This window comes from Peromyscus eremicus, chromosome 19 (assembly GCF_949786415.1).
Source record: "Peromyscus eremicus chromosome 19, PerEre_H2_v1, whole genome shotgun sequence".
Classification (NCBI taxonomy): domain Eukaryota; kingdom Metazoa; phylum Chordata; class Mammalia; order Rodentia; family Cricetidae; genus Peromyscus; species Peromyscus eremicus.
In genome coordinates, this window is record NC_081435.1 from 44,656,086 (window position 1) to 44,678,545 (window position 22,460).

Below are 22,460 nucleotides of genomic sequence, written 5' to 3' on the forward strand. Positions count from 1 at the left end.
TTTTTAAATCTGACAAAAGCATCCTCGACTAAGCGCTAGGCTTCTAGGACAGACTTTATTGTCACATCTACCTCTCAGGCAAGAAATTCAGGAGAGCAATGGGAATGCTAATTGATATGCAAAACGGGTCCAGGGTTCCTAGAAGCTTCCGGATCCTCAGTCCCTGCAAAAAGCTCAATGTAGACAGGAACTGACTGAGGCAGGCAGGGGCGGGCACAGCGTTCAGCTTTGGCTTGTCCATTTTGTAAACCTCGTTGGGAAACTATGCAGGTTTTAAGAATTAAAGAGAGCACGGCATCAGTCAGGCTTGTCTTTCACACACCAGATATTTATTATTAGAAAATAGCTTCTATCAGCTGTCAGTACCAAACAAGTGGAAAGGAGTGAGCTGCTCGCCTTCGGTTTCCTCCTTAATAGTATTTAAATAAACAGCTCACTGTGCGGTGAGCTGCCGCGCCTTTTTTTTTTCCCTTTTAAAAACGGAATAACTAAATGAGGTTTAGTACAAAACACCCTTCCAGTGTGACTTGTTCTGCAGCAATTATGCTGTCGCCTCGAGTGAGGGACATGGAAGGGATGAAAAAGACCACTCAGGCTATCAAGTGAGCCACCCAAGAGTCCACAGTAGAAACCGGGAGATGAATAAACCAACCCAAATAAAACCCATCCAAACCAAGTCACCAGTTTGTACATTGGCTTTTAAATTTTGATTATCATCTAAATTATATATTTATATATATATATATATTTGAAATAGTAATAAAAAAGGAAGAATTGAATTGCATCCTCAGCAGGACAACCTTCCTCTCATATGTTAAAGAGGTGTTCAGAAAATTCCATACAGTATCTGCTAAATAGACATGTTTGGCAGCTTAGCAAGTATCATATGAGTGCAGCATCCATGATTTTGAAGTCAACCAGCGTTTGCTTCCTTCTGGCTGAGTTCGTTACTCAGGCGACGTGGTAGCATGGCTCCAGATGTTCTTAGACCCACCGGACTAAGGGAAGGGCTTTGGGGTGGTGGCTCAGCGCAGGGCCCAGTGCAGAAACTTCCAAACCCCGAACAATGGGTCTACCACCTGAGCACACAGACATCAGACAATGGTCTCCTTTGAGTTCCTCTTGACTGAGTGGAGCCCCAGCAAGGACTGCTGATGAGAAGGGACGTTGACAGACTTTGGAATGAGGAGAATCACCCTCTGATTGGTCCGACGCCATTCATTGTACAATCGACAGTGGTACCGAAAGGACACCTGGGATGGGAGAGGAAAAGTGTGAAAGAGTCAGAGGTGGCAGAAGCTGACAGTCAACTCAAGAAATAGACATGTCATTTCAAACAGCACTAGGGTGGGGCGGGGCCGCTGGGCAGGCCTCTCCAGCAAGCAGCTGAGTGCTGGGATGCTGGGTGCCCACCCAGTCCCCTGGTGGCGCTGGCACGGCTGCTTCCTGTTCTCCTCCACATACCGGGAGAAAACAGGATGTCAGCAGGAACATGAAGTTCTTTCTGAGTGGGGATTTGTTTCCAGTCTAGTGGTGCCCTGGCTCCCATAGCCTCCGTGGTGAAGAAGTCTGACGGGATAGCCAGCTCCAGGCTCTGTCCAGCTGTGGACCCCGGGCAATGCACCTGTGTGTCCCCCATGTCGCTCAGTTAGAGGGGAGAGGTGCTGGGACTGACTCCGAGTACTCTTCAGCAGGTTAGACCCTGTACAGGTTAAAGGTTCCCATTCATACTCAGAAATAAAGGACGCCTTTTGTCCTGGGCTGTGAGAGTCTGCAAAGCCGGGCTCCGGCCTGACCATGGTATGGAGTCCTGTGGTCACCACCGTATTTCCTTGTCTCTCCCCATGGACTGCCAGTGTCTTGGGAGCAGAGCTCGAGTTGGCCCAGTGTTAGACACTTTGGAAGTTGCTGGAACGTGCTGAGTGAATGAGTGAGATGATCCCATGCTCTCTGACCAAAACACTGCTTCAAGCTTCAGGACCTAACTGTACTTTAAAGGCTTGCTTTTTATCTAAATGCTCTAGAATGAGCCGCCCAAGCCTGTTTGTTTTAGAAAAGGCTGGTAGAAACTGATGCCCTGCCCAGAAAATTCAGACTATTTTTTGAAGTGTACTTTTCTTTCTTTCTTTTTTTGTTTTTAAAGAAAAGACAGGGTCTCACTATGTAGCCCTGGCAGGCCGGGAACTACACCAGGCTGGACTCAAACTCACAGGGATCTGCCTGCCTCAGCTCCCAAAGGCTGGCACTGAAGGTGTGTGCCACCAAGCCCAGCTGAAGACATACTTTTAAAATTGGGGGTGAGGACCGGGAGGGAGAAAGCCTGCCATTCAGAGCCAAGTGCAAGAAGGACGAGGAACACAAGTACTAAAGCCAGGTTAGCAAGCCCAGAAGTCCAGACCCCAGGATCTGCTGAAGCTGGCTCTCCAGTCAGCAGGTCCTCAATGCTCTGCACCTCAGCCACAGGAGTAGCCATGTGGGAAGCAGCTGTGGGACAAGCAGGCAATGGACAGGCACACAGGGCTGGAGTGCCCCTCCTCCAGCAGGCAAGGACTTGTGCTGGATTCTTGAGACCTACATGGTGGGAGGAGCTAATAAACGTCTTCTGAATCCCCTCCCCAACACAAGACAAATGAACGTAAAGCAAAAGACCAAACTGGGCCAGGTTTCAGTTTGAGGGCACCCAGATTCTTTAGTTTGAGCCATTAGGAAAGTACCCATGAGCTCAGAGTGACAAATCTCCCGTCTGGGCTGTTTAACAGCCTGGGGATGGGGGAGTTTTGAGACCCCAGGGAGGGCCCCCAGGAGTGGGCTGATCTGATGGTTTGAACTCAGTTTCTCTATGAATAAAGGGAAGTGCAAGCTTTGATCAAAAAGACTTGTTGGCCTCCAGAGAAGGACCACGAAATCCAAGCCCATGGCTGAACAGCTTGAGGTGAGGAAGTGAGGAAGCAGATGCCCTGGCTGAGTGCCAGGGGAGATTTGGGTATGAAAACATAAGCTTTCAATTCTCACAGATGTACATCTTCCAAAATGCCTTGACCATGCTGGAGTGGAGAGTGGATCCATCTTTTTATTTTTTTTATTTTAAAAGACAGGGTTTCTTTGTGTAACAGCCCTGGCTGCACTGGAACTAACTCTGTAGACCAGGCTGGCCTCGAACTCACAGACATACAGATTTTTTTTTTTTAAAGCTTGATTCTCTTGTATCTATTCTACGATGTTGCTGGTGGTGCTTCCCTGGAACTTGGAAGGCAGGTGAGAAAGCCTGCCATTCAGAGCCAAGTGCAAGAAGGACGAGGAACACAAGTACTAAAGCCAGGTTAGCAAGCCCAGAAGTCCAGACCCCAGGATCTGCTGAAGCTGGCTCTCCAGTCAGCAGGTCCTCAATGCTCTGCACCTCAGCCACAGGAGTAGCCATGTGGGAAGCAGCTGTGGGACAAGCAGGCAATGGACAGGCACACAGGGCTGGAGTGCCCCTCCTCCACCTGTTGGCTGCCCAGCTTTGTGAGGTGTCATCCACAAGCTCCAGTTTTCATGTTTGTAAAATGTGAACCTGAGATACCCCTAAAGCACTTAGCGCGGTCTTGAATGTACATCAGTGTTCCGGACCTGGGACTTTTTTTTTTTTACAGATTAGAAATATGAAAAGGATGATAATAACTTTGTGACAACTTCCTAAGGTCCTGGAAAAGTGAAGAGAGATTGAGCTGTTTCCTTTAAGCCAGCTCAGCGTGGTAGTGGCCTTGCTGCAGGCAGCAGCTCCTGGGAGCTTGTTAGAATGTGAGAATTCTGGCCCCCACCCAGGCCTATGGAATCAGAGTATGTCCTAACAAGATTCCCAGGGGATCTGGAGGCACACTCAAGCCTGAGAGGTGCTGATCCTAGGGACACCCGGAGTCAAGGATTAGCAGGTTCCCTTGTTCTGTGACCACACACACACACACACACACACACACACACACACACACACACACTCGTGTAGACAAACAGATGAGACTATATTAATCTATTTAATTACTGTTAACTACCACAGTCTGCAGGCAAATTCAATCAATGAGAACATCTTGAAGACGACTTCTCCGGGAAAATAAAGGAAGGTGAACACAAGGCAGAGGAGCCCCCAGTCGGCAGTGGCCGCAGGCTAATATTGGCTCCTCTTTCCAGATGGTCGGAGACACCCCTCCCGACAGCGCAGTATCAGAGTGGAGAGGAAGGAAAGTTTAGTTTAGAGAAATGGAGAGGAGTGAGAAAAGCCGAGAAGATGCTGGGGTGAGAAAGCAAAGAACCTCCTTCAGATCTTAATCCCTGGGGCTTTCAGGAGAGGGTGGGAAGAAAACGTATGGGATTGTTATTTTAACTACTATTGCGTATGGATTGATTTCCAAAGTTTATTCGCTTATTCACCTCAGGACATTAAATTCTTCTGGATGGGGTCTGTTTACAGAAGGCTCTGATCACGTGAAGCTTGAAGGAAGGGGATGTCAGCACCCACACCTCCCTTTCAGGGAAGCAGCTGAGGTGTTGAAGGCCTGTGGTATCCACAGCAGCCTTTGGGAAATCTAACCAAATCTTCTCTTGGGAAGTTTTGGGGTGACTAAAGCATATGGATGGGACCGAGGTTCTGGGGTGTCACCTTCCTACTGTGGGCCCAGCTCACTTGTCTGACTGTAGCACAGAAGAGATCTGATTAGAAATGGATTGACTATAGAAAAAATCCTGCTTAGGCCAAATATGCTGAGAAAAGCCTGATAAAATCTGGGTGCTTTGGCTCATGCCTGTAATCCCCGAACTCCAGAGGCTCAGGAATGAGGACAGCCATGAATCAAGACCAGCCCAGGTAGCAGAATCCGACAACAAAAACCTTCAACAACAACCCCCCCCCCCAAAAAAAAAAAAAAGCCCAAAGAAAATGTAGTTGTCAGCCAGCCCCACGGTGAGCGTGGGCTGGCAGGATGTAGAACCGGAGGCTCCTTCCACATCCAGGATTGAAATGATCAAACCATGGGACAGGGAGTCTAGCCAGGGACGTGGTCCTTATTCACTGGGTTGGGTCTTGCAGCGTCTGTAATGTGGCATAGGGAGAGTTGGCCGGTGCCATGGCGCTGGACTCTTCAGCCTGTCTAAGGCTGATGCCCAGTCCACCAGTGTCTCCATGCTCTGGTGGACCCACTTCTCAGCCGTCTATTCACAAACTTACGTTCGTGTACCTTCCCCTAGACCATGGGCAGGGAGACTCCTGAGGGCCTGGCCTCCTGGGTGCAGACTGCCTGGGGCAGGCCTCTGAGGTCACATATGACAGGGCCCTTGTGGCCATGAGCTACCAAAGGCACTTGGAGTGCTGTCCCTCGTCACAGCACCTGGCGGAGCGGCTCATCCAGGAACAGCTCCTCTGAGGAGCCCGGCCTGGACGGATGCCGTGTTTGTTTATCTGAGACATTTTCACAGCGTACTCTCCTTACGCCTGACAGCTTGTTTACAATGGGCTGCTGCCGGAGGGCCCTTTCCAAGCGCTGTCAACTCCTGAATTACGGCGTTTGCCAGGGCTGCTCAGTGCGGCATTTATCTGGGAAGGAATTATTCTATATTCAGTAACCTATTGCTGCGCTGACTCCACAGTGTGTGTGTGTGTGTGTGTGTGTGTGTGTGTGTGTGTGTGTGTGTGTCTCACACCAGTCAAGTCAGAGGAGAGGCATTTCCTTCCGTCTTGCTTCTCTGCATCTTCTGGCGGGCTGGGAGAAGGTGGAAGTCGGAGGAGCAGGGAAGACACAGGCAGATGACCCTGGGCCTGCCCTGTGGGGGGTCCTTAGACTTATGTCACCAGGTCCTATGGCAATTAATCTTCATGATGACCACAACCCAGGAGTTAGCAATTATTTCCTCCATTTTTCTTCGGGTAAGAAGGGGGAGCAGGGAAGGTTAAGTGCCCTCTTTAAAGTTAGTTAGCTGTTAGGAGGCGGAATCTTGGGTTTAAACATGACCCCTGGGTTCCAAATGCAGGTGCTGCACAGTACTGTCTTGCAGATGCATCCTGCAAGGCTTTATGCTGTTCTAGAAAAGCCTAGCTTAGGGGATGCTTTCCACCCATCTTTCTCTAACCATCCACCATCTTCCTCTCCCCTTCCCCACCATTCCTCCACCCTTCTGGCAGGGGTACACGTTACAGAGCATGTTTCAAGATCCCAGTTGGTTCTGGAGGCCCAACCTGTGGGTTTCCCCTTTCTTCACTTTTCACCATAGATCTGGTTCTATGAAAAAAATCACAGACCCAGAAAAGCCTAAATATGGCATAAAAAAAAAAAAATCAACCAAACAAAAAACTCCCTTGTGCTTAATTATCGCTTTCCAAAGTAGTTGACTGTGTGCTCCTTTGATTCAGCCTTATGATACCCGGGAAGTGGGTCAGGACAGGGATGGCTAAGGCCCAGGAAAGGGACTTTACAAGGTGTGCAGTTGACAGAGCGGGAACCAATTAGACTGCTGAACCTGTGTGTGTGTGTGTGTGTGTGTGCGTGTGCGTGAGGCCAGAGCAAGGCGTTGGGTGTCTTAATCTACCACAAGCCTATGACATAGGGGCTCCTGATGAACCGGAAGCTCGTCTGTTCAGCTAGGCTGCTCAGCCAGCAAGCTTCTGTGCTCTGTCTGTCTCCACCTTCCTCCCCATAACCCTGAGGTGACGGGCATGCAGAACCATGCCTAGCATCTTGTATGGCGTGTTGGGACTCTGAATTCAGGTCCACTGGACTTATGTACTCTTACCCACTGAGCATCTTCCAGCCCTGCTTCATTTCTAACCATTCTCTCACCACAAGGAAAGCTTGGGATCGGTTTCCTTGTTTGAGTTATAGCAAAGCAAGGACACACTTGAAAAAAACACATGGACTATTACAGGAGGGAAGACTGGTTTTGTGTGGGGCTTCATTATCTAGGAATTGCATTTCTGAACCAACCAGAAGTCTCCCTGAGCTCTTGGCATCAGAATGCACCCAGCTGACTAGTGTTTAAGTCATGTCCCTCTTCCAGAGACTGGAATGTGTCCCCTGACTGTCTGAACTTCACCGTGGGAGGGGAGGGCCAGAGCCGGAAGAGCTCCTGATGAGTAATAGGAACATGAACAGAGGGTCTGATTGGCAATGGGAGGAAGAGGGAGAGAGGGAGAGGGGAGCCAGGAACGCTGTGAGGTGTGGACACTGTGCTATGGGATGTGGGAAGGGTGCACTTTTGACAGGAAATACTACTAAATAACAATGGGCCGTGCTCAGATTACAGCTGAGCCCACACAGGAGACTCACACCAGGAAGCGGGAGGCTGGCTGGCCCCTGGATGCATTCTCAGGGTGGCAGCTTCCCCTTCAGCCCTTCAGTTCCCACTGGACAGCACAAAGAGGGAGCGAATGGTGCACTTAGTGGGTGCTTCCAGCTGGTACCCCAGCAATCAACTTATTGCACGAAGTTAAATGAATAAAAAAGAAAATGCTTAAAAATTCTTCCTCATACACAGCAGGAACACTTATTGGGAAATGGCTTTTCTTCAGTGGCATCGAAAGTCTTCTCAACTAGATAAATTAGTGCTTTTATGGGCGGCAGAGTCAATATCCCAACACACGGAATAATCATCAGAGAGAGGCAGCGCCACGTCCAGCAAAGACTCCAGACTGTGTCGGGATGCAGGAAGGAAGTGGCCAGCAGGCAGGATTCATGATCTGCTCAGGAGGCTGCCGTACAGCCATCATTCATAACCTACCATGGGCCCAGCACAAGCAAGAAGCAGCCGGAGAGAGCAAGCGCCCTGCCTTGTACCAGCTTGAATCCTAGTCCATGGGAGAGGACTACAGGGTGTGGGTCTGACCGGTGAGGCTGAGAACCTGGGTGTTCTTTATTTGATGTGCTCTTCCTGGCAATGTGTTTGTACACACATCCTCGTTCTTATTCTCAGCCCCCCCCCCATGCCTGCACACCACACACGGGGGCCAAGCCAGCGTCTGAAGGTCTGTTCTCAACTGGGCGGGTGAGAGGTGCTGCAGACGTGAGGGAGGCTTGGACCTGTGGCCACGGTGCTGCCCGCTCTAGCCACCCAAACCCCAGCCACAGGCCATACTCACGAGTGTCCAGAAGAGGTAAATAGTGAAGAGTGCCACAGTGAGTGCAATCAGTCCAACGGCCTCCAGCCGACTACTAAAGTGCAGGTGGTCCACGGCGCCCCGCAGGCACAGCCAGCCTGAGATGGTGGCCAGGGGGGTGATAAATAAGAAACACACCATGTCTCCAAACAGAGTCCGCTTCTCATGCTGAGGGCCAGGGTTCCTGAGCCACTGCCAGAAAAAGAGACAGAGAAAAATGTAAGAAGAAGGTTGGATGGCAGCGAGGGGCGGGGACGCAATGCTCTCCAGCTGTCTCTGCTGCAGGGTCTGGACAACGGTGCTTTTGACCCACCTAAGATGATAAGGAAGCATCAAGGGCTTATTCTCACACCTCTGTCCCTTGAATAATAATGACTACAACAGCTTGTAATGTCCTTGCTGAGGATGACCTGCTTTTTGTGAGAAGAGTTCAATGACTCCTGTTATGAATTGTAATGATCCTGAGGGTCGCAGAAATGTTACTCTGCTCTGTTCTGTCGTGAGTGGTCCCCCAGGTTTTCATACATGAAGCCTTCATCCCCGGGTGGTAACAGTAGGTAATGTGGAAGTCTGGGAGGTGGTACCTCCAAGGGAGGCAGCTATAGAGGTTAGCAGAATCATGGCCTCAAAGGAGATCATGGGATGTGGGTTGAATTCCTTTGCCTCCTTAGGAGGAGACCACTTGCTCTTGACCCAGACGCTGACCCCGATGTGGCCGCCTCATCAGAGGCCCAGAGCAATATGGCTGCCAACCTTAGCCTTGCCCCTTCAGAACGATGAGCTTGAATAAAGCGTCCCTCTTCATTATTAACTCTTCAGGTATTTCCTTGTGGTGATGGGGAGCTGACTAATACAGGAGGTGACACCGAGGTCTGAGAGCTATGCTCATGCAGCCTTGGCTTTCCCATATCTTGACTCTGAGAACATGTGCAGAGGAGGTGTGCTCAGCAGGCCTGGGGTGCCAAAATCCTGTAACTCCCTAAGAAAATCTGTTTCCAGGACTGGCTTTGGATTGGCTCGTAAGAAAAGAGGCTGAGTCCTTCTAATAGCCTGGCTGACTTGCATGCCCGAGGTCTCAGGGCACGTGATCAGATAGTTTATGCCCATGGTGTGGTACATATTTAATGCCTAGTTTTGTTCTGAGGGTCTACGATCCAAGTGCTGAGGTCAGTTACACCTGTGTGGCTGACCCGGCGATTCTAAGGCTCAGGTGAGCTCCCCTGAAGACACCATTTTATAGATATTAATACAAATTACTGCTAAAAATTAAAGCATATCTAGTGGGGTATAATGGCTTATGTCCTTAATCCTAACACTTGGGAGGAAGAGGAGAGGCAGAAGGATCAGGGGTTCAAGGCTATCTTGGGCTACATAATGAGATTGTGTCAATAAGAAATTTTTTTTAAAGTACATCCATGAGACATTACTGGGAAATGACATCTGGATGCTGGGACTGTGTCCTAGGTACCTTATCCTGTTCCTTTTAGTCTGGATCCCTTTGATGTGATGGACCATAACCTTGAGTATGACAACTTTTCTAAGTCCTGAAAGCCCCTGAATCACCGAGTCCAAGGACAGTCTTGGGGACTCAGCACAGATCGAGACTGACCTAACTCAGTAATGTCCCTTGGTTGACTTTTCAGACTCTGAGTGTCTTCACTTAGGATCACCTCTGACTCCTTGACAGTGCTGCTAGAGTGGAAAGACCAGGGATGCAAATGTCTTGTTGAAGGACTATGTAGAAAATATGGGCGGCTGTCGTCCATCTTGGAGACTGCTGAAGACCAGGAAGTGCTTCCCCCAGCACAGTCTAGGGTGGATTACAATACAATTCTGCAGCTACATATTGGTGTCAGCATTTTCCAGAAATGAAGCCTAGTGGCTCCTCTAAGATTAGCATGAATGCACAACCTAAGCACATGGACATCTCTAGCTCACTTGTCCCATGTAGAGAAGAGGCCAATGAGGCCGATGAGGTCAGTGAGGCCTGAGAAGTGAGGTTCTACAGGACAGGGGATGGGGTAGGGTGGATTTGACATTGTGGACTCTGTCTTCTGTCATATCCTCATCGACAAACAAGGTCTGTCTGTCAGCACATGCCCAGTGCTGCCATTTGATGGTACCAAACAGGAGCCTTGCACAGTGCTGAGAAGAGACCCCGGGTGACCAGGGCAGTAATTCCTACAAAAATGTGGTGGGCTGACAGGGGAGAGTGGGAATGTGGAGAAGGAAGGAAGGGAGGGTCACAGGAAGACAGAAACAAAACACTTCCCTTGCTGCTCAGAGGGAAGGCAAGCTGGGGCTTGACTGGAAGAAGCCTCGAGAATAAACAGGAGGGGCAGGACAAGGTCCAGAACATGCCCGTGGGACGGGTCCTTTCTCGTGTTCGCCTGGACCCCAGCACTCCAGGTTCCAGTGCTCAGCCCCGGAAAACTGGCTGAGATGCTGAAAGAAGCCAACCTCAGCTCAAAAGTGGGCATGAACTAACATCAGGACATAGATAGACGGGGGTCCACTTGTTTGTGAATGTGAATCCCACATCATGAATATTTAACACAGATACCCAAACGATCAAGTGCAAATACACTAACCCTGCCCTGAGCTGTCATGCCACCTCACACATTTCAGAAGCTTCAAAGAACTCTCATTAATTAACATTTTCCTGCCTAAGTGCTGGCACTACCGCTAAGATATAGAGAATAGAGCTAGGTCATTATTATCCCAGTTTTACAGACTCAGCGAGGTTCAATGATTGTGCCGTACGACACAGGGGCTGCAGCAAGGAGACGACTCATCAGGCTCTCTCCACTGTCACCAGATATGTTAGTAGGAAAATATTTGGAAATTTAAATTGCAAGACATTCTCAGGCTCCTAAAACAATGGTGCTCAAGGTTTAGCAAAGCAGTCCTTTAGAGCAGGGTTTTCCCTGGAAGCAGACAGGAAGTTGGTGCGCTCACCTCTGTACTCATATTTACAGGAACACAGTCCTCAGTAAACATGCTACTGATGTGTGGAGACTCACTTCCTCGGCCACAACTTCCCTTTCTTTTACTGGGGGATTCTGGACATGTTTTATTTATTTAGAGACAGGGTCTATGTGTATCTGGTTGGCCTAGAACTTACTATGTAGACCAGGCTGGCCTCCAATTCACAGAGATCCATTAGCTTCTGCCTCCCAAACACCAGGAATAAAGATGTGAGCCACTACACCTGGCTGGCCATATTTTATTAACATTAACTTATTACTTTACTAATCTATATGGCTTCTGACAATGCCCTGTGCAATGGATGGTCTGGATATGGGAGGAAACAATTATGAATCAGTATCTACAGGATAAACATGTTAGATTTTTATTATTTATCTAATCTATCTTTGTGTGTGTGAGTGCATGTGTGTGCATACCATGGTGCATGTGTAGAGGTCAGAGGACAGATGTGGGTGTTGGTCCTTTCTTTCCAGCTTGTTTGAAACAGGGTCTCTTAGTTTACACTGGTGGGTACACCAGGCTAGTTAGTACATGAGGATTTCCAGGACTTTCCTGTCTCTTGTTTCCCATCTTCCTGTAGTATGACGGGGGTGGGGGATGGGAGGAGAAAGGGCATTACACGTAAGTACTACTGTGTCTGGCTTTATGAGGGATCCAAACTCTTGGTCCTTAGCTGTGCACACGGCAAGTGCTTTAACCACAGAACCATTTCCCTAGCCCCATGTTTATCTGGTAAAACAAACACACAGGTGCTGAGGGCGCAACTCAGGGGCAGAGTGGATGGGAAGGATGCACAAGGCCCCGGGTTCGATCCTTACTACTCCCCTTCCTCCATAAAAGGGAGGACTTGCTTACTTTGTTGATTGTATGTTGATGAGGTGTTCTTAGTACTGTTTGATGTAAAGCATGTGTTTCCTTTGAACCCATGTATCACTGGCCTCTCCCAGCAAGAAGAGTGGCAGGAATTTGCTGTTGAGAAAAAACATGGACAAAGACCTATATACACCAATACAGAGGTATTCATTCAAGTAGAGTTTGTGACAAAATATTTGATTAGTTTAAATTTCTAACAATATGAAACTATCTAAATAACATATCGTTTACTTAAAATCGTAATATCAAGTGGTAATGAACATCTTTTGTTTATAAACATGGCATACTGCTGAGTAGAAAAACTTCTGGACAGAACATCTACTCTGATCCTGTGAATGTGGATACATCTACACGGACATAGAAACTTACATTTACTTAGACATAGTATATTGCATGGCTAAGACTAGAGGGATACTCAACGAAACAGCAGCTATACCTGGCATGGAATGATGAGATTATGAGTGGTTTTAAGATTTTATGAAATATATTTTGTTTTTCTGAAATGAACATGGACCATATAGCTGTATCTATATATCCTTTGTTCAGAACATATATACATACAAATCCTGACATATTTGGAGAGATGGGGGAAGGGAAGGGAAAAGAGAGGAGAGGGAGGGAAAGACAGAGAGAGAGAGAGAGAGAGAGAGAGAGAGAGAGAGAGAGAGAGAGAGAGAGAGAGGGAGAGACTGAGGACAGTGGGGTAGGCAGGTGTCCAGCTAGTGCACAGCACCAAAGCACTAAACACTGACGGCACTATGGCTGGGTTAGGCTCAGTGCTAGGAACTTGGTGTTTATGGCGCATCGTCTCACACCGGTGTATAGAGGAGTCCTTACAACACAGCTGGGAATTAGAGCCTGCAGGATTCCTCACTTCACAGACACAGATGGGGGAGAAGGGGCTTCATAACCTAGCTAAGGAGAGCTGGCGAGGGAGTGTTCGAGGTGGGATTCAAACTAGCCTCCACTTTTCCCCCTTGATTTCCATAGTAACATTTTCATTTTACACCAAATCGTAACTGTGTCTGAGTATATGTGTATGCTAGGTTTTTTTTTTTTTCAATTTAGATGAGACATGGTAAGTCATGCTAATTTTATGGTGTGTGCACAGCAAGGGGGTGGGGAGATGTAAATCAAGTTGCTGAATGGTTGGCTGCCCAGGATGTTATCATGGTAATTTTACAAAATTTCCTGGGCTGCTGCTTTGATCTATGTTAATTCTTTTATCTAACCAGAATGGGGTCCAATTTCTGGGCGTTTAATCTCATGACATTATCATGCACATCGGCCTAATTCATAACAGGCAAAGGGTTGATCTCAATTACTGTGCCTTTGCTTTTCTGGTTCTGGTGTGGCTTCTGCTTCTCTGTCAGTCACACTTACTGTACACTGAGCAAGGCACAAATTCTGCAGGATGCCTCATCCCTAAACCTGCAGCAAATGCAGGGAAGGCCTAAGCAGCTTTGTTTTTCCTGCTGGGCCTCATCTCCACTAGCAGTGCCTAGGACAGTGCTGGCCGCCTACAGGGTACTTAATCCCGAACCTGATAGCTGCGTTTCCTGAGCCCTTACTATATCTTCTATAGCCCAGCATTATCTTCTATGTGACAAGTAATACTTCATACAACAGTTTTTGAAGAAGATAAGGTATACAAGAGTGGCTTGGCTTCTGTCTCGGGTAGTCTAACTCTAATGAGTGTGCTCACAACCATTCTACCATATCCTCATCCTTAGCAAAAACTGACTTGAGAGAGAAGGATCACACCTTAATAGTTCCCATCAGTACAGGGAGTATCTGCTCACGGTGCTTGCCCCAGTGTGAGACAGCACCATGCTACCACGGATAGCTTCTGCCGCTAAAATGCCAGTGCGCAACAGTTCAGTTTTCCTCCTCAGCTTATTCTTGGTGGTTAGTTGCATTCTAAGGTCAGTGCTGGGGGATACTAATCACTTGGCATCTTTCACCTGGCAGGCTTATCCCAGTGGCTGCCAAGAGCATTCTTCCTGCCTTGTTTTCTCTGGTACCATCAAAAAATGAGGCATCCAGGTATGATGACTCATGTCTATAATCCAGCATTTGGGAGACAACAGTCAGCTGGGGCTACTAAGTGAGATCTTGTCTCAAAAAGCCCAAACAAACAAACAAGCAAATGAACAAACCAACCAACCCATGAAGCAGACAAAAGCTTTGCTGTTGAAATGCCCAGCAGAGAGCTGAGCTGCCTGGTTTCCTATGGAAATCCCATTTTAATCACCAACTGGTTCCCGAATCATGATGTCAATCTATTCTTGGAAATAAGTTCAACCAACCAACAAACCAAGGAGAAACCCAACTGTAATTAGCAGAGTAGGACCGGAAACAGTCTAGGGGGTATTGTGCTACCAGTAACGGGGTCTCACTCACTGGCTGGGATGAACCTTCAAGGTGGGTCAGCTGTGGGTTCAACCTAATTATAGTGTCACTGTGTTAAGTCCCTAACTGGAGGGTAGGTGTGAGGAGATAGCAAACCCAGCCTTGAGGACTTCAAGTTAATCAGCTCACGCCCCCAAGCTAGGAAGAACACCTTGTAGGTGAGCGCACTAGAACCGGATCACATCTTGGTGGTTAATAGTTCCCATCAATTATGATCATCCCACAAATCCCCTTAATTAGAAGCCATCATGAAAATGGAAGAAAGTGCGAGAAGGATCCCACAAGTTCCTGGGGCTGGAATTGAAGCAGAGAAGGCCAAGTTGCAGTGTGCACTCATTTGGGGATCTTGTCTGAATGTGTCCCGTTAACTTGGGGATAGTTCTTTCTTTTTTTAAAATTTTATTTACATTTCATGTACATCGGTGTTTTGCCTGCATATATGTTTGTCTGAGGGTGTCAGATTCCCTGGAACTGGAGCCACAGTTGTGAGCTGGCCATACGGGTGCTGGGAATTGAACCCGGGTCCTGTGGGATTGCAGCCAGTGTTCTTATTGGGATAGTTCTTACTTCAGGAGTACACGCATTCTAGGCTGAACTGTCAATTTGTCCATCGAGCTGGAACATGGGGTGGAGACAGTGTGATGAAAAGGAGGTGTCACATCCATTTAAGTTTAGAAACCGAAGATAAAACCTGAAAACCATGCTTTGTCATTTGCCTGCAACACAGAAAAGAACACGACCGAACACTCCTACCAGTGTTTGGGTCTCTGCAGCCCACAGACTGTCCCTGTGTTTCCTGGTCAGCTGGAGCTGGGCAGCAGGAAGCCTGACTCCAGGAGCTAAGGAGATGCTCGCTGCAGACGCCAGTGCAGCCAGGCTGGAAGCAGAGCACCGCACCTCAGAACTTATCAGAGGATTGCTCAAGCCTTGGCCTCCTTCCAAGGCTCTAGCCATACACATCCAACAGCCCACTCAACGTTGCCGCTACGATGACTAACAGACAACCCAAATGTCATCTGTCTGACAGAACCAGCTTGAGCCTTTAGTTCCAAATCTTCTCTTTATCAGTAAATGACAACACTGTTGCCCCCCTCACTTAGGAGTCCTGCTTCCTTTCTCTTTCTTACCCCATTCTTGTAGCTCTTCCAGAAGTCCTGCCCGCATGACCTTAAATGGACAGCTATGGTTTGTGCATTTCATTCCACACTCCCTCAGCTACCAGGTCAGTCTGGGTCCCTATCGTGCCCTGCCTGGAGACAGTACCTCCTGGTTCCCTCCCTGGCCAGTCAAAAACAACAGTCATTGTCATCTGGAAATACGGATCAGAGCATGCACTGTTTATTCACAACTCCCCAGCAGTTAGGATAAAAGCCAACCTGCTGGGAAATACAGGGTCAGACCGCATCCTATCCCACTGTTCTGATTACACCTCCCACTAACTTCCGTCTCGTTTTACACCTTTACCTGTGGCTGCTTCCACACAGAGAACAGAGTTCACCCATGATCTTGAATGGTTGACTTCTTATCACTTAAGTCTTAGCTCAAAGACTTCTTCTCATGGAAAATGCTTCTTATAGGGCTGGGGAGATGGCTCAGTAGGCCGAGGGCCTGCTTGTGCAAGCGTGAGACCCGATTTTGGATCTCCAGTATCCATGCAAAAGCTTGGTGGGGAAGGGAAGAGGCAAGAGGCAGACAGGAGCATCCCAGGGGCTTACTGACCTGCTTGTCTAGCCAATCAGTGAGCTCCAGGTTCAGTGAAGAAACCCTGTCTGAGCCAACAAAGTGGACAGCTATAGAGGAAGGCATCTGGTGTCCTTCCCACTCCCCAGTGTTCACATGCGCACGTGTGCACGCACACACATGCACGTGCGTATAAACGTAAACAGCACACACACACACATCTGTGAACACCTAACATATTTTCTACAGGGTGCAGAATGTCTGTCCGAGGGGCCCTCACTCCTTTGTTTCTTCTCTATTTGTTGCTACTCATTGCACCAAAACCATGAAGACATTCGTATTGTCACATAACACATTGTTTTACACACACACAAATGCTGAGTACATTTAGTACAGCTTGTGTGTATATGATTTCAGGGCTGCCCACTTTGTATTGAATAACCAACTGGGGGCACCTCTCTGGAGGAGGCTAATTCTCCATCTCTATATGTGTTTCCAGAATTATTCTAGCAATACCCTAGTTTTTTTTAAATTGAAAATAGATTTTTTTTTTTTTTTTTCCGAGACAGGGTTACTCTGTGTAGCTTTGGAACCTGTCCTGGAACTCGCTCTGTAGACCAGGCTGGCCTCGAACTCACAGAGATCCACCTACCTCTGCCTCCCGAGTGCTGGGATTACAGGCATGAGCCACTGCTGCCCAGCGGAAAATAGATTTTTTTCCATACAATATATTCTGATTAAAGTTCCACCTCCTCCAACTCCTCCCAGAAATTCTCCACCTCCCACCCACCCAAATCCACACCCTTTCTTTTTCTCATTAGAAAATAAATAGACATCTAAAACAAAAATAAATAAGACAAAATAAAAACAAACAAACCAGAATAGTACAAAACAGAAAAAAAAAGAGCCAAAGAAAGAGCACAAGAAACACATTGATGCAGAGACACCCATGGAAATCCCCTAAAAACACAACATCAGAAACCATAATATATTAGCAAAAGACCTATAAGTAATATGAGACAAAAAAAATATGAGACCCAAAGTAATAGGAGACAAAAAACCTCCAAAATACCACTGAGCTTGTGTCTTTTTTGTTTTGTTTAAAAAAAAATACTCATTTTGGGCCTGGGCGTGGAGGCACACGCCTTTAATCACAGTGCTCAGGAGGCAGAGGCAGGGGGATCTCTGAGTTCAAGGCCAGCCTGGGTTACAGAGCAACTTCTAGGACAGCCAGGGCTACTACACAGAGAAAGGCTATCTTGAAAAAACAACAAAAAACAACAAAGCAAAAGAAACAGCTCATTTTTGGTTTATGTGTGTGAGTCTTTGCCTGCATGTATGTCCACACATCATGTGTGTGGCTGGTGTCCAACGATCCAGAGGGTGGATCCCCTGGAACTGGAGCTATGGATGGATGGTTGTGAACCACCATGTGGGTGCTGGGAACTGAACCCTGGGTCTTCTGCAAGAGCAGCAGATGTTCTGAGCCACTGAGCCACCTCTCTGGGCCCAGGGACTTTATTCCTGTTTGTTCACACATGGCTTGACCTGAAAGCAGGGCTGGAACATGTCAGACACTTGATGAACATGAACCAGTAAATAAGCTGTCAGCAGCCCTGACCAGGGATGGTCCTTTGACATTAGACTAATTAAATGGACTGTATTTTGTTGTGGGCAAACACCAGGTCATCAAGTTCACTGCTTTTAGCCTTCTAGACTAAAGACAACCATATATAGAAAATCTTACTTGATTTCTGAGACAAATAGCTACTTTGTTGTAAGATGAAAAACCTTCAGTTTCTATTCAAGCTTTTTTATAAAGATGGAAATGACCATGGAATGCTATCTTTTTTTCTACAGGTCATGAAATAGCATGAGAAACCCAGCAAAGTCATTCAAGGTCCTTTGTACTCATTTGGTTACAATTTCTCTCTCTCTCTCTCTCTCTCTCTCTCTCTCTCTCTCTCTCTCTCTCTCTCTCTCTCTCTCTCCACACACACACACACACACACACACACACACACACACACACACGCACACACACACAGAAACTACGCTGAGATAATTGAGAAGTCCACAATACCAAATATCCATTTACAAATTAAACAACTCTAGTTTAACCAGAAATATGCACTGAGTGTTTCTCCTGTGCCCACAGTTTTCCTGAATGTAACAATGCTGGCTAGTGGTGTTGTTCCTATTCTGGACAGACTATTAAGGCTCAGGAGGTCAAGTTGCCTGTTCAGGGTCAGATGGCGAGGGGCCAGTACTTGAAGCCTCCGACCACCATTCTCTTAGCACTCCCCCCTTGCTTCTGCTCTACCTGAAAACTTAATCCTCGTTTTTTATTCTTTCCTATGTGAATAGATAGCATCGAGGAGGCACTAGACGGGATAAAACTCAGGCTTGGCGGAGGGGGTGGGACGCAGTCCATTTGTTTCCATATGGGTTTCCCTGACACTGTGACCTTTATCAAGTTCTTTCACCTCTTAGGGAGTAAAAGTGGGAGTCTTCCTTAGTAGGGAGGAGAAGGCGCAGCTCCTTCATGGAGAGAAGAAGGGCCCTCCCTACTTGTCACAGAGATAACACAGAACCCGCAGATTCCCACTTGGAACATCAGGCTGAGCCAAGGAGTATGCACATCATCCTTCAGGCCTCCCCTCTATGAGCTCTGTGCGTGGTAGCTTACTTTCTACCTCTCCATGCATGGAATAAGCAGCTCAGCTCTCACAAGGCAGATGATGGAATAATGAACTCAGCATCCACCACTCCGGCGAACTCGTGCCTCTCTCAGATTGGGCCACACCAGCATGCAGCAGCACCAGCGTAAATATCCCGAGTCCTGCTTTCCATTTCTTCCTCTCCTCCCAGCCCCATATGCAATCTATCAGCAAGTCCTGTCTCCTGGATGTGCTCATGTCTCTCTAGAGCCATTATTTCCTCCCCCATCCCAGTAGGTCTCACTGCTCACGCAGGCTGGCCTCAAACTTGGGGTTGGTTGGCCTCAGCCCCTTGAGTGCTAAGACTGGTGACAGGAGCCACTGCACCTGACTTCTAATGCCATTTATTACTTCTCTCCAGGTTCCCTTTTCAGGATATTTGATCACACTGTGTGAAGAGGTGTCTGTCCTTCCTCACCTGCCTAAGGCACCTTCTGATTGGTTTAATAAAGAGCTGTATGGCCAATAGCTAGGCAAGAGAGGCTAGGCGGGACTTCCGGGGAGAGAGAGGAACTGGAGGGAAAAATCTGAGAGGTGGAGATTCACCAGTAAGACACAGAGGAAGTTGGACGGACTGTACTGAGGAGAGGTAACGAGCCACCTGGCAGAATGTATATTAAAACAAACCAGTTAATTTGAGCTCTTTTTTTTTTTTCTGAGATAGGGTTTCTCTGTGTAGTTTTGGTGCCTGTCCTGGATCTCACTCTGTAGACAAGGCTGGCCTCAAACTCACAGAGATCTGCCTGGCTCTGCCTCCTGAGTGCTGGGATTAAAGGTGTGTGTCACCACTGCCAGGGTAATTTGAGTTTTAAGAACCAGTTGTTAACAAGCCTAAGCTAAGGCCAAGCTTTCATACTTAATAAGAAGTCCCTGTGTCATTATTCGGGAGCTGGCAATCCAAAGAAAGACCTGTTGTACCTTTTTATTTATTTTCTCTTCTGAGCCATACGGCAACCTTCTTTCATACTCTTCCATTCCTGTTATCCTAGAAGCCAGTTTCCATTCGTAGCAAGACTGTACTACTTTTCATACTTAAAATGCCACATTCTCTAAAGATTCTTGCATGATTTTGATGTTTATATACACAGACCCAAGGGGTTGATGGTAACAGGTTCACAGGTTCTATGGTTTGGGAGAGCGGAAAATCTCATCTTTAGTTTTACAAACTCTAACTGCAGTTGAGTTATGCAGATAATTTAGTGTCGTTATCAGTGCTTGTGACCCCCAAAACCATAGATATTTCATATCACATCACAACTGTTGCAGGTTGTTTGAAATATTGCTATTTCAAAGATAATTACTTGGTCTGCCACAAAATGTATTAATGAAGAGGAATTTGCCTTTCACCGCATCACTGCCTTTTAAATATTTTGATAACTACATTCTAATGTACTTCATTTCCTTCACATTCTTATGGAATCAGTCTTATGCAGTTAAAAATACAAGGCTCCAACAGACAGCCAAAGTGTCCATGAAGAAGTTCAAGCATCTCCAATCTAGCGGTATTTCTCTCGGAGCCTTTGGAGTGGCTGTCCCTCTGCTTGGCACTCTATCTCTGCTCCTTTCTCACAGCTGGGCTTTCACTTACAGCTCCTATTCCCAGGGTTTCCCAGATCTCTACACACACCTCTGCTCCAACCATTCTGTACCATGAGCACGTGTTTCAATTTCTTTTTGTCTCACCTTCAGAAATGATCTTGTTTGTGTACGTTTTTCATCCTGAACCTTCTATCCTAGCTCATAGGCCCTCTTAGAACATTCCATGCACCTGGCCTGTCCATAGTTTGATTCCTGTTTCCTAGAATCCTTAACTTGTGCTTGATAAATATTAGCTGAAGAAATAAACAAACCTTGCAAACCAGAGAATTTCTCTGGGTATAATTCAGATGAACAGAAGTTCTCTCTCTCTCTCTCTCTCTCTCTCTCTCTCTCTCTCTCTCTCTCTCTCACACACACACACACACACACACACACACACACACACACACACACATTGTAGCACAGACTCATTCCATCAAATATAGCAAAGTAGGCTTTTCTAGACTACAAACAGACACAAATATTTAGGAGGATCTGGCTGAGCTTGCTGACATCAGGCACACCTCAGCACAGAGAGGGCTGGAATCCTCTCAAGGCTCCATTTGAGGCAATGGCTTCAATTCACGAGCTGTGCTGGTGCTTGATAACTCTATGCTCCAATTTCCAGGGAGCCCCTCCTGTAAGAGTGTCTTGGGCTGTGCTGTACATCTACATTTCCTTCATGAGAGCTGCTCATGCGCTCAGGAGTTCAGACATGCTCCTCATTAGGCACCTCACATAGAGACTGAAGAGTCTCTCACTTGCTGCCTGGCCCCCCATTCTTACTGCTTCCCCAGACTTTCTGTGTATCTCCCATAATGAGAGCAGGTAAAGAGATGGCACTCTGTTACAAGTGAGGGCAGTGGTGTTTACTTTGGTGGCATTACTTTATTATGTTCAGTACCTATAGACCACTTTGTTAAACAGAGGTACCTTCAGGGAAGACATTTTCTTTTTTAAGACCATTATTTATTTATTTATCTACCTATGTATTTTGTGTGTGTGTGTGTGTGTGTGTGTGTGTGTGTGTGTGTGTGTGTGTGTGTGATGTATATATGGGTGCCTGTAGAGGTCAGAAAAGGGTATCAGCTTTTTCTGTGAGCCATCCTACACAGGTACTGGGAACTGAACTCAGGACCTCTATTAGAGCAGCGAGTGCTTTTACCCACTGAGTCATCTTTCAGCCCCTAGAGAAGATTTTCTTAAGGGGTAAGGGTGAGAGCTCCTGTGTGTGAGGGTGAGGGACTGATGTGTGCAGGAGAGAGCATGGAGGACCTGGCTGGATGAGTAGTTTCTGTCTGGGGGAAACATTTACTTTGCTTAGGAGGCAGACACAGTACTCTTGAGACATATTCCCAGAGGTGTCCCTGTGGCAGAGTCAAGTCAACCATGGAAGAAACCGAATTCACAAGTAGCCGAGGCCTGTGTGTGCACAACTGAATGGTGGACCCTACCAAGGACAGCAAATGGCCCACTGTGGTGGCACACAGGACATACAATGTGGCCTTCTTGTGTGAGAGAAAGCGGCTGCTTTTCTCAGCTTCCAGATTTCAGGAACTCACTTTTGGAGACAGATGTCTGTGTTCCTTTCAGTTTATACAACTTTTCAGATGAGGACCTTTGACTTAGGGCGAAGAGCTTGAGAAAACTCATCACCTCTGCCTTTGAACTTATATTTGAACACAAGGGTTTACCACATTCTCAGATATATCAGAGACACAGGAGAGGGTAAGAAGCAGTGTTTGAGAATATTTCCCCACATTTTCTTAAGATACTCCTTGGTCCAGTATGATTCTCTGGGGTTTGATGAGTTGGAGATGGGCAGTAGGATTTGGCTGCCTTAGAATAATTTCTCCTTAGGTCCTGAGCACCACACATCTCCTAAAAAAATTAAAAGATCAAAAAGAAAGGCATAAAATGTGAGGTTTTGAAAAATGAACCAATAAGACATAGGGCCGTAGAATAAGAAAGCAAAGAAATTGAATAAATGAACTTAAGAAAGAGCTTACTGAGCAAGAATGGCAGGGATTCAGATTATATATATATATATATATATATATATATAAATCAATGTACAAATGATTTCCATGAAA

General features: G+C 47.0%; 1 protein-coding gene across 1 annotated transcript in view; it reads right to left on the bottom strand.

Annotated features, from left to right (window-relative positions):
- Positions 1-307: 307 nt before the first annotated feature.
- Marchf3 (membrane associated ring-CH-type finger 3) overlaps positions 308-22,460 on the bottom strand; it is a 144,554-nt gene continuing 122,401 nt past the window's right edge. Inside the window, exons 4-5 of the mRNA XM_059246163.1 lie at positions 8,099-8,308; positions 308-1,253 (exon numbers count right to left, since the gene is read on the bottom strand). Coding sequence (XP_059102146.1) covers positions 1,095-1,253; positions 8,099-8,308 — 369 coding nt within the window. The 3' untranslated portion in view covers positions 308-1,094. The remainder of the gene's footprint in view (positions 1,254-8,098; positions 8,309-22,460) is intronic.